This window comes from Typopeltis vanoorti, chromosome 14, assembly GCF_054136105.1.
Source record: "Typopeltis vanoorti isolate ZY-2024b chromosome 14, IOZ_Tvanoo_1.0, whole genome shotgun sequence".
In the NCBI taxonomy this organism is placed as follows: domain Eukaryota; kingdom Metazoa; phylum Arthropoda; class Arachnida; order Uropygi; family Thelyphonidae; genus Typopeltis; species Typopeltis vanoorti.
In genome coordinates, this window is record NC_143562.1 from 78812341 (window position 1) to 78825355 (window position 13015).

The 13015-nt window shown below is 35.4% G+C and overlaps 1 protein-coding gene across 7 annotated transcripts in view; it reads right to left on the reverse strand.

Moving 5' to 3' along the window:
- The window catches only part of LOC150099696 (SHC-transforming protein 1-like), a 238812-nt gene that overhangs the window by 89303 nt on the left and 136494 nt on the right, over positions 1 to 13015 (reverse strand). For all 7 annotated transcript variants that reach the window (XM_090404438.1, XM_090404442.1, XM_090404439.1 and 4 more), the window contains exon 3: positions 10295 to 10365. In XM_090404438.1, the coding sequence (XP_090260564.1) occupies positions 10295 to 10365 (71 nt within the window). The remainder of the gene's footprint in view (positions 1 to 10294; positions 10366 to 13015) is intronic.

Here is a 13015-nt window from a genome sequence, read left to right on the forward strand (position 1 = left end):
AGGAAGCAGAGGGTTACAAGTGGGGGTCCCACAGGGCTCAGTACTTGGACCTATATTGTTTAACTTTTATATCAATGACATTGTCAGTGGATTGCAAGAGGATATTCAGTTGTTTGCAGATGATGCGAAGCTGGGAAGGATTATTAGTAATAGTGCAGATGCAGCAGCCCTGCAAGAGGATTTGAATAAGCTAGACAGATGGGCAAATGAATGGGGGGGGGGTGTCAGTTTAATGCAGCAAAATGTAAGGTCTTGAGGTTTGGGACACATAGATGGGATGCTGCATACTCTATTGTAAGAGCTATACTGGAGGAAGTAGGGGAGACAAGAGATCTGGGGTTGATGATTGATAGAAACCTGAAATTCAGGGGCATATTGCGAAGGTGGTGAAGGTAACACAAAGGATTGCTGCAATAATGAGAAGAATGCTGACCTGCAGAGATAAAACAGTTATCATTCTGTTGTATAAGACCCAGATCAGACCACACTTGGACTATTGTTCTCAGATTTGGTGCCAGGATTTGAAGGGGATAAATTAACTGTGGAAAGGGTACAAAGGCAGATAACAAAGATGGTTTCAGGACTGTACAATGATAGTTATGAGGAGCTGAGGGAATGTGAACTGCAGAGTTTGGTGGATAGAAGGAGGAGAGGTGATATGATTGAGACTTTGAACTGTTGAGAGGTGGTTACAGGGTTGACATTGGGGAGCTCTTTTGCTTGGTTGAACAGCAGGAAGGAGTGATGACAAGAGGCCATCCCTGGAAGTTACGAAAGGAAACTGTGAGCAAGAGGGTGAGGAGTGGTTTCTTTGCATGGAGGGTGGTTGAACCTTGGAATGCATTGCCTGATGGAGTGGTGAGAGCGAGAACGATCAATGAGTTTAAGGAGTGGTATGATAGACTTTGTGTTTCTTAGAGGGGGGCCTCCCCTCGATGAGTCTTTTGACTCCATGGAGGCCTGAATAATAATAATAATCTTATATCTACTGTAATATAACTCCCCCAACCTGCCACCAGCATGTGGTGGCTCATATCTCTTTAAATCCATTGTTGTTTTTCTAACTTTTGAATTTTCAGTTACACTGAAGATGTTTCAGATTGAAATGTTTATATATCCTCTTCATAAACTGTCTGCTTGTTAAATTTTTTTTTTGAAAAAAAATATAAAAATGTGAAGTATTCCCTGAATCCTAGGATATACTAAACATGTAAGACCAAGGAGTTAGAATCCAGTCAGCATTCACTCTTGTCATTTATAATTTTAAACTTGCAGTCATGACTTGATAATGTCTAATTTTCCTGCCTTTCAAGGTTAGCTATATTTTATGAGCAAGTGCAGAAGGATCTAAGTACAGGCAAGACAACATTTATACTTAAAAAAAACATTTTAATTACAAGTAAAATACATATAATACACTTTGAAGTACTGAGTTAATCATTCAATGAAATTTTGGTACAGCATTAGCACTCTTACATACAGTTATTTATCCTTTCCATAAATTTCTATCTGAGAAACCTAATTAATAACATTTTATCACTTAGTCTCGTATCACTCTACTTGATCAAATCTCATTCTTAATATATATCAAATTCCATTCACAATCTTCTCTGACAAATCTTATCCAATTTACATATATCTCAAGCCTAATTAAGAACTCTAGTATATCACTCTCTCTCAAGGAACATTCATGAGACAATATTCTATTTCTTTCTTAAATCTATCACTTAACAGTTCAAAGAGTCTCTAGTAGCACATACAATAAATCTTCTTATTCAATTCCATTAGTTAAAAGACAAAGTTTTCACCTTACCAATTTGCTGGTATGCTACTTTAACCGCTTCAGTATCTCGTCAGATATCTACCTACGTTGACCGCTTCACTTCACACTTTACTGGATACCCTTTACGAATTTTCTCCATACATCATATTGGAAGATTTCTGTAGTTTTCCACTATCATAATCTGCTGGGCTTTTGTTTCCGACTGGTAAGTTCCCTTGGTCATTTGGTCGTAACATCCTTGAACAAAGGAAACCCCTGTGGAGGCTCCACACCAGCCGGACTTCCGGGGGCACAAGAATACAGCAGCAGGAAAACGTCTAAAAGCCCTGTATGCAGCGTTACCGCTCCTTTTAAACGCCACGCCACTTTTTTCATTTGTCATCTGATATCTACGTCATACGATCTCTATGTCACACGCACTAAGCGCTGCTCGCGGAATCCTCTCATAACTTTTGTAGCATCGTGGTGGGGGGGGGGGGGAGAGGCATCGTGCTACATAACAGATGTACCTGTACTCTTACTACGTGTTTCTGAAGTCAGTCATTTCACATTTTGGTTATTATCTCTCACCCAGCAAATGGTTGGTTATTTACATGGTATCTGAGACTAAGCAGCTATACACCAAATATAATGAAATTTCACATTACAAAATAAGATAAGATATAAAACTAAAGGCAAAATTTCTATATAAGTGCTTCTACATTTCTGATAAATCATTAATTCTTTTAAGAGAGTGATAACGATGTAAAGTCCGAGTGAAACATAATTTTCTTTAATATTCTGGTTCACTCCAACTTAACAAAGGCTTCCTCCCTCAAAAAAAATTTTTCATAAGAGAGAAAATTTTTTTCTTTCTTTGGTTCATTCCCGCATATTCTCCGGGGGGGGGGGGGTCTTTTGTTTCGTTAGTTTCCCCTTGCCCACCTTGTCTAGATGCTTGATTCCTACATTGGTTAGTATAATCCAATTTATCTCCACAGTTCTTTGGCCAATCATTTACAAGCTTTCCTCAGAGTTATTTTCATCCTTTAACTTATTCGTCACATCCTGACCTGATTCAGGTGGAATTTCTACCTTCGAGATTGTAGCATTTTGAGACTCTTTCTGAGTGGACTTGACCACTTCACAATCCTTATCTATCTGTGAGACTATATTGTCACCTTCACTCACCTTATAATTCTCCCTGTTTAGGCATTTTCTACCCCTGAGCCAAACTTCATTACGAGAGAAATCGCATGAGAAGTTATGCCTCTCTAAGAAGTTAATTCCCAATATTATTTGAAATTTGTGGGATGACTTAGAGAGGACTAGCAATTCCTGCCAAACCCACATATCAAATTCTGGCATATACAATCTCAGTCTAGCTTTCTTGTTTACATACACTTGGGAAGTAGATACCCTTGATATTTTGATGGGTTCCCTGAGATTGCGAATTCCCTTCTATATACATGATCTTATTTTCTGAAAATAGTTTCCTGAAATTACTAAGGCTTGGGAACCAGTATCCAACAGCATGTTACACTGGGATCCTTGTATCTCCCCTTTGACTGTCATTTTTGATTTTCTATGCTTTGTGTAACTCCTATTTCCATTGGTGTTACTACGGGACGCTTGTCCAAAGTTTGCCTCTCTGTTGTTATTCCATGGGGCCTCCTATTTAAAAAACAATTTCCTGCAATATGCCCAATCTTATTACACTTGAAGCAAGTGGGAGGATCCCTATAATCTCTGAATACTCTTATCCTGAGTTGTGGAAGTTATGATTTTGCTCAGCCATTTGATCTAGTTTTGCCATCATGCTATCAATTTTACTGAGCATGGGCTGGCTCTGTTTCTCTACTTCCTGTTTAACTATTTCTTTTATTTCCTCTGCTAGTGAGGCACTGGGCTCTGACTGAGGTGATAGCCAGCTGTTGCAATACCACATCCAGTCGGTCCATTACAGATTGTTGTAATTTTGTCACCTCCTGTTTAATCATGGACAATGCTTCCTCTCTGTTAATCAGATCCTTCCTATCATACATAATTCTCTCCCTTCCATCTGATTCCATGTTAAAATTAATGGCCTTGTGATCTTCATTATTACTTTTGGTTCTGGTCATCCCCTTTTCTCTCTTTGTCTCTACCTCTGACTTACTTAGATCCCCCTGAACTACTAACTTCCTTAATGACATTAAGGAAGCAGATGCTTGGACACGTCTCCAAGCATCTGCTCCTTTTCCCTTACTGCTTTATAACAATCCTCAAGGTTTGTGATTCTCTTCTTGTATGCTGTCTCTTTTAATCCTGGCCTTAGTCCCTGCTTAAATTGAAGGAAAACTGCCCAGTCTAGGTGAGAGTTATCCTCACTTGAAATGCTTAGACTGTTGGCCAGGGTCAGCAGACAATTGTAATAATCAGTCACACTTTCCCTGTCCTTTTGGGAGCTTCCTTGTAATTTCCAAAGATTTGGCCCTATACTTCTAAGCTTTGAAAACTGTGTGATCAAAGTCTCCTTGAATTTGCTGTATTCAACCATTTCTTTCAAAATAGGAGAGGCATATAGGAAGGTTTTAGCCTTTCCCACTAATTTACTCCTGAGTAATATCAGCAACTGGAAGTCTGACCAGTTAGCCAATACTCTCAGTTTCTCGATGTATGAGAAAAAGCCAATACATTGTCATTGTCCTCTCCAGAGAACTGCAGGAATACTTATTAGGGATTTACTGTCCTGAAAAACTCAATATCGTCCATCCCAGTACTAGCAGGGAGTGCCATAATGACTCAAAATTATCAGTTACAAAATTCTGTGCTCAAAATTTTCAAATTTCTATCTTACCTGTCTTGACCTACTACTTGCTGACTTTGATTTAATGGTTTATATATATTCCTCGTTATTAAATCAAATCCTGCTGGCTGCAACATTTTGTTGTGTCGTCCCCTTGTGTTTTAAGGCCCTTGCTATCTCTTGTAAGCATAAATCACACTAATGTACCTTTCTTTCAATCATTCCTACTTATTACTTTCAAATCACCTTTTTAATATCATTTATCTTTTAACTTCTATCTCACTATACTTATTACTGGCCAAGTCCCTGACGAGAGTGAAGTTGTTGTTCTGTGAGACAAAGAAATGCAAATGGCAGATGCCTATTTCTTTGTCTCAGCACTGGTTCTATCTCCTTTTTCAAATTCAGAGAAAATTTATTTATTAATGCTGCACCACCCTGAATCCTAGGATATACTAAACATGTAAGACCAAGGAGTTAGAATCCAGTCAGCATTCACTCTTGTCATTTATAATTTTTAAACTTGCAGTCATGACCTGATAATGTCTAATTTTCCTGCCTTTCGAGGTTCACTATATTTTATGAGTAAGTGCAGTAGTATCCAAGTATAGGCAAGACAACATTTATACTTAAACAAAACATTTTAATTACAAGTAAAATACATATAATACACTTTGAAGTACTGAGTTAATCATTCGATGAAATTTTGGTACAGCATTAGCACTCTTACATACAGTTATTTATCCTTTCCATAAATTTCTATCTGAGAAACCTAATTAATAACATTTTATCACTTAGTCTCGTATCACTCTACTCGATCAATTCTCATTCTTAATATATATCAAATTCCATTCACAATCTTCTCTGACAAATCTTATCCAATTTACATATATCTCAGGCCTAATTAAGAACTCTAGTATATCACTCTCTCTCAAGGAACATTCATAAGACAATATTCTATTTCTTTCTTAAACCTATCACTTAACAGTTCAAAGAGTCTCTAGCAGCACATACAATAAATCTTCTTATTCAATTCCATTAGTTACATTATACATGGCTTTGTCCTGAATAGTTTTTGACGTACTTTTTGTAACCATCTTAAACTAACAATATTTCTACAATTATTTATTAAATACTGTTTATTTAATACTATCTGTTATCTCTCCATCAACCACCTCCTCCGCTTCAACTTTATATCCATCCCCATTTGTTGCAATTTATTAATTAGAATTCCATGTGATATCCTTTCAAAAGCATTTGCGAAGTCTAGCAGTATCACTATAAACCCAATTATCTTTATCCACCTCAGCTGTCACTGTATTATGAAGGTGAGCAAGTTACTCAGACATGACCTACCCTTCACAAAACCATGTTGTCCCCCATCTAGTATCCCATTCCTGTATTTTGCTCTTGACCACTCCTCCAATACCTTTGGAGCCTCTTTTATGCAATTCAACTATTTTCGCCTTGGGACCAACTCAGAGCTGAGTCTTAAATTTAAAAAAAAAGGAGTCAAAAAGCACTGCCAGTTCCCTAGAACCTTCTCATAAAACTGGAGCTAGTATACTATATAATCGCATAGCTGTATTAACATCCAAGTTCTGTAATATCCAAAGTGCCTCCAGTTCATTTATCTATATATCTAAACAAGCACTTGCCTTTCTTGTTACCACATTATCTCTTGCAAAGTGTTCACTTAGTAATTCAACTATTTTATCTGATTCAGTTACTTCCCTACCACTAACATTCATTAAAATTATTCCACCATAAACATTCTTCCTTTTATTTGTGACATACAGAAAGAATCCCTTGATTACCTTTGGCCTGAAATACTAATTTCCTCTCATACTCCGATTTTGCCTTCCTTATCATACTAGTCACCCTTCTGGCCTCCCTCCTGTGCTTTGTATTGATTATGTGCCTATTTTTTTTTTTAAAGCTCCTGCTTAATGATAGTATTTATCTGTTTAACTGTCTAGTCTATTACTTCCCCCAAATGCTCCCTTGCCACCTCCCATGTGCTATTGATATCCAGAGCTTGCAGTTTTTCATGCCATGGCACTGCTCCAAGAAATCTCCTAAGTGTGTCATACTCACCAGCCCTGCAATTTCACATATATCCTCCCTTCTTAACTAAAACTTCGATATGTTTAGCCACCTCCTAGGTCAAAAACCATATGATCGCTCTTACTGATTATAGCAATGTGGTCATCTTGGTTATAGACAAATTCTCTGATGCAATTACTATATTTAGCACTCCCAAACCCCTACCACATTCCATCACATGCTGCCTCAGGTGATTATCCCTTAGTAACTGCATAAATTTCATTTTCTTTCTTCCCAAGTGTCCTTTCCTCCTTCCAATTATGCTTCCATAGATTGGAATGAGGAACGGACACACACTGGTACGTACTATCCACATCATTCCTTCACATTCTCCAGTCACAGCAGCAACTAACTGTATATTTTGTACTGTTCGCCTCTATCTCACACCAGATGGCCTCAAATATGTTATTTCCACTAGTCTGCAATTGAACTCTACTCTCTTTGGTTGCAATTCAGCAGTTATCAACAATGCCTGAAAATACTTCACATTCAATCCCACTAACTATATCATCTTCCGTCAGTCATGTCTCACTAATAGCAATAACTTTTGGCTAAGAGGAACTAACTAATGGCAGAGACTCTTCCCCCTTGCTCTGAATGATCCTGAAATTTGTGTTCATAAAGTTCCATAGCCCCTTCCCAGGTCAACAGCTATCCTTATACTAACTATCCTGTTCTGGTTTGTTACCAGAGGTACTAATTTGGGCATTTTTTGCATATTCTTACACTCAGCTACTTCACTGGTATCTGTGTACTCACTCAATAGCTTCCCCAATAAAAGGTCTAGTTTTCCTGAATTTGCAGATTCAATGTCATTTCATTCAGCAACACTCTTTCCAGACTATGAACACCAAATCCATTTAAATGCAAACCAACCACCTTGCATAAGTTCTTTTGTCCATCAAATTCACTCCACACAATTCCTCCCGACGAGTCTTTGGACTCCCTGCAGGTGTTATGTAATAATAATAATAATAATAACATACATACTGACTCATTCACAATAATGGTCCTCCTTCTCAACAAAACTGTCATACCATGGCAACAGACTCACTATCTTAATTCTCTCACTCTTTTCTTTTCACTAAGGATTTTATTTTTCTATTTTTAATGAAATGAAATAGAAAATGTGTGTATGTATGCACGCATACATACACACATTGTAATTTCATTTAATTTTTTACACAGGAATTTACCAACCCTGCTCCAGAGACCAAACAAGGAACTTTTACAAGTCACTTCAAGCCTCCAAGTAAGACAGTGATCTCATACCAGGCAATGAAATCCATCTCCCCACCTAAAGACAATCACAAACATTGATGCCAACCATGGAATTAGAACCTACAGCTTGCCGGTTAGAGAGTGGATATGCTGACCACCCAGCCAACCAGGCTGGCAATCCTATTTCCCAAGTTGCTTTCTAAGTTTGTCATAAATCCTTGTCATAAGTTTAATCTATATCCCTATTAATTGAGACTTCCACATGCCTAACTACTTTCCCTGTCAGAAGTTCAGGATTACTGATATACCAATTCATGGCAAGATGGTCACCTCATTGCTAAATATATCTAAGTTCTATTACTTTCTGACCTCAATCCTCTTCATAATTTGCTGTACAAAATAGCATCTCTCAACAACTCTGAATTCATTTTCTTTTTTAACTAAGAACCTAAGCACCCACATTTAAAAACACCTATAACTTTAATTGTGAATCATTTATAAATATATTTCTTAATTCACTTGCTTATGAACTCTCTTCCAACAGCCAATAGCAATACCCAACTATTGTATATACATTTCATCGCATTATGCTCTACTTTGCACCACCAAGGCAACATGACTCACGTTAATCAGGATAAGAGAATTAACACTTTTACAGCATTCATTCCTCTGTTAACATCAGTAACATTCCTCATCCCTTCTCTCTTCTTGGAAAATATTGTACTGTACACCTTCACATTCCATTCCCATATTCTCACTGGTAGCCAAATCTCCTTACTGTTTATAACTTTTGGCCCGAACGTACTCAAAGGCAATTAATTCCTTGTCCCTTGTTTCTAATAATTCTAGCATCAGCAAACACACATATCAATCTCCACATCATGCCTACATTCACATCCTCTAGTCAGTTTGGCTCAAATTAATAACATACAATTCAATATCAATTTCTCACTCATAGAATCATCTCCTCATTCTGACAGCACTTTTGATCCAGTTAATTTTGACATTCATTCTCCTGAAGAATACTTGCACAGATGGTTGTTTTCACTCCAACAGATCTAATTTCCCTGATTCTACCATGCCTACTGATTTCTTGACATATAAATTTTGCAACCGGTGTTTATAACTCAAGCAAATTTCCAACTTAAAAGTGCCATTGTTATCTTGTTAACTTATTTTTTAATATAGGTACATACTCTTTCAAGGTTCCAATCAGATTGCAATAATTTGAAAACATAATGAACTGAAAGTCAAAACAGATTCTGCTGCAGTTAACAGAACTATCAAAGAGTGTAGCATTGTAGATTTTTGCACTGTATTTGTAGTAGGCCACTTACAATGATTGTCAGTGGCTTAGGTCATAAATGCCAGTCACTGGTCACACAACAATTTTAACAATAGATACTACCATGTTTTGACATTTTATTCAATAGATACTACTCAATAGATATTTATTCAATAGATTGTTATAGTATCTATAACAATAGATACTATCGTGTTTTGACATTTTATTTTCCAGTTTCTGAAGAAACTGGAAAATAAAATGTCAAAACACTAACTACCAATGCAATCTACAGAAAGTACACATCAATTATAAGATTGGTCCTCTATCAATACACTGTAATTAGACATCCCCCCCCACCCCACAGGATGTGAAGTGAAGGTACCTCAGTGCTTGTGTCAGAAAATTGAACAGAAAGTTAAATTTTTGTGTTAAGCTGGGAAAGTGAAAACGTTTAAGGTCATGCAAGGAGATAACTGTCTCTTACATATGGTTTTAATTTCTGCCATGACAGAAAATCACTAGAAAATAACCATTCTAAGCTATTAGAAACAGTTTGTGCACCTGAATGAAATTAGAAATCAATCATAACCAGAAATTTGAAGAAAACTAAGGCTTATGCAGTTTATTCTGCATGGGTTAAATGAAAAAAAAGATGGAAATTAACAGAGAATTCACTGAAGCCAATAAAAGTAACCAAAACTCCTTTGAAATTTAATAAATTTAAAAATATGTAACACTGTTCATTTTTCTCTCTCTCTTTTTATTCTTTAAGTCACATCAAACTTATTTTCCAATTCCTGTATTGTTATTTCCTTCACAGAAGACTTCAATAAGTAATAGTGAACAATTCAAACAATAAAATGTAAATATCATTCAATGTCTAACAGTTGGTAAAATTCACCAACATGCAGCATTTGTTGAACCTCATTAAAAGAATACAACAAAACCTATGCAACCTTCTATAAATTCACTCACTTCGTGAATTGCATATTTTAAAAAAGTTTTCTGAAAAATTTTAAAAATTACATGATTTAGAGCAACTTAAAAACAACTAAAGAATTGCTGATTTAAAACAGGTTTAGTTTCTCCTGTCAAATGCACATGTACACACAAAAATGTTTGCTCAACTTACTTAGCAATCTGGGATCTAGTGTCAAAATCAAGACTCTTCATTGAAGTGTTTACTTCTAAGCAACCAATATACTGCAAAAAAAAAAAAAAAAAAAAAAAATATATATATATATATATATATATATATACACACACACACACACACACACAAAATAAATGATTACAAATATATACATACTCTACATAGTATATATTCAGTATAAATCAGACATAAGATATCATTCAAAAGGTTTGTATTTTGGTCAAACAAAGTTATAGGTTTCAAATATATACAGTCAATCATTTAACCCTTTCTGATCTGAATTTTTTTTTCCAATTGAAAAAAATTTTTCTATTTATTTTGTCTTTAAATCTAATAAAGCAAGAGTATCAAGTATTTTTCTGAAAAATACATTTCAGGATAGGAATTCTGACAGACTGATTCCATATGGAATCATTATATTCTGGTAGCAAATATTCAACTTCTGAGCTTATACTCTATAATCCAATATATGCATATTATTCTACTAAGTCATAAAAACCGATATAGTAAGATTTATACGTATAATACATATCTGTTATTATATTAAAAGAATGGAACTATGACATACGTTACCAATTGGAATCATTCACCACATAATATGGGCTACAAAAGCCAAGACAGTTAGTGATTCCAATTGGAATCACTAGGGCAGAAAGGGTCTGGCTATATTAGGATGTAGGAGAAAACATGAAATATTTTAAATAGCCCTGTCCTTGACACAAGGATTTATATGAAACATACCAGTAGAAAGGTTTAATGTCTCTTAACCTGTGAAGTATCTACCAGCAAAACCATCCAAAAATATTTCATGTCTGGTGGATGGTTTCACAAATTAATTAGATCATCTGAACTCAAGTGGTATTTCAGATCTTGTTTTTTTTTACCAGTAACTTATGTATAATAAACCCCCTGTTAATTTATAAGAGTAACATATGAGTGCTACTGGTAGAAATTGAAATATTCTGTTTGATTTACTGCAAGAAATACTTTTCTCTAAAATCCTTTAAGTGAAACTCAGTGAATATTTTTTCATTATGCTGTAAGGTCATAACTTTGAGATGCCACTCGACTGTCTCTCTCAGTATGATTCTTACTACATTGTGAGAACCCACCATAAGCCTTTTCAAAGGAGCTGGATGGATTGTGAGGGTAGAAGTACCATCACAGCTACTTAGTTCACCTGATTTTATCCTTGGATTTCTTTTTTGTGGTTGTAGAAAAAGGATTTTGGGTATCGAACATGAAGGATGTCTTACTATTGGTAAGCAATGCTTGCAATTCTCTTAGGCTAGATATGCTAAAAAAACATCTAGTAAGATAGAGAAATTGAATGTCATCTCCATGTGTATCAGTCTACTATAGGTATGCATGGAGATCTACTGAAAGTATCCAAAATTTTATAGAATCTCAGGACTTTTCAATCTTTTAGTTTATAAAATATATTTTTGTTATAAGATGATAATTATGCTGTATAGACAATATTGAAGGCATTAGAAAATTCAGAAATGGAAATTTAGTTCTCTTTTGGATGTTATTAAATGATTATGAATCATACTACTATTCAAACTTAAGTGTTAAATATTTTATATATCCAACTTGAAATCTATAATTGTTTAGGTTTAAATTATTAGTAACTTGTCTTCCTTGCTTAAAACATATTTTTCTTTTGAAAAATGAATATGAAGCTTAAGAGGATCAGTATACTTACTGAAAATATAACAATTAATATAAACATCACTATTTGCTAACCCAATTCCCTCAGTTTGTCTAAGTTCTTGAGATCTGTAATATAAAATCCTTAAATAGTAATTTGAAATAAATAAAAGCAGAAAATTCTGACAAAATAACCAATCTTTCAGTTAACAAAATTCTCAAGGAGTGCAAAACAGTAATTTCTTAGTAACAATTCACTTGCAGAAGAACTCTGCAGGTTTTAAAACAAATCTTGAGTTTAAGCTATTATACCTTTTGAATTTTCTGAAAAGCTAATTTTTACTTCCTAACCAAACATTCATACTGAAAATTTTTTAATGAAAATAGTATTGATGCTATCTTTTTTTTTTTTTTTTTTTTTAAATAAGTGATCACTTCACAAGCAGCAGAAGGCATCATAAGCTTTAAAGATTTCCATTATTATTATTATATGGCAGGAGTCCAAGGACTCATCACAGGAAGGCACTCTACTATGCTACATACATCGCCCCTACTACCTTCCAATTATACCCATCAATGCCATCTAGTGCCTGCTATTACCACCAACAACAGTATTTGTCTGTAATTTGCATGTGTTCTCATGGTCAATTGTATGCAAGATGAAAAACTCTAATTTCAAGAGAAAAAAATTGCCACCTCCTAACAAGATCGGCTAACTCACCTTCAATTGAAAAAAGTCCTCTCATGAAAATGAGAATGGAATGCAGGTCTTTTCCAATCGAAGGGTGCAATGTTCCATTATTTTACTAACTGTGCTAAGAATGCACTTTTTTACCATATCAACAGTTGCTTCAACAGAAACTATCAGTTCAGGTCGGGTACATGAGATCTCTCCATTTCCTTCTATCCTCTCTTATTCTTTCTTTATGAACATTTCTCCCAGCTGAAGTTTTTTGTCCCCCCCCCCCTAGTTGAACCATGGAATGCATTGCCTGATAGAGTGGTGAGAGCAAGAACGGTCTATGCGTTTAAGAAGTGGTATGATAG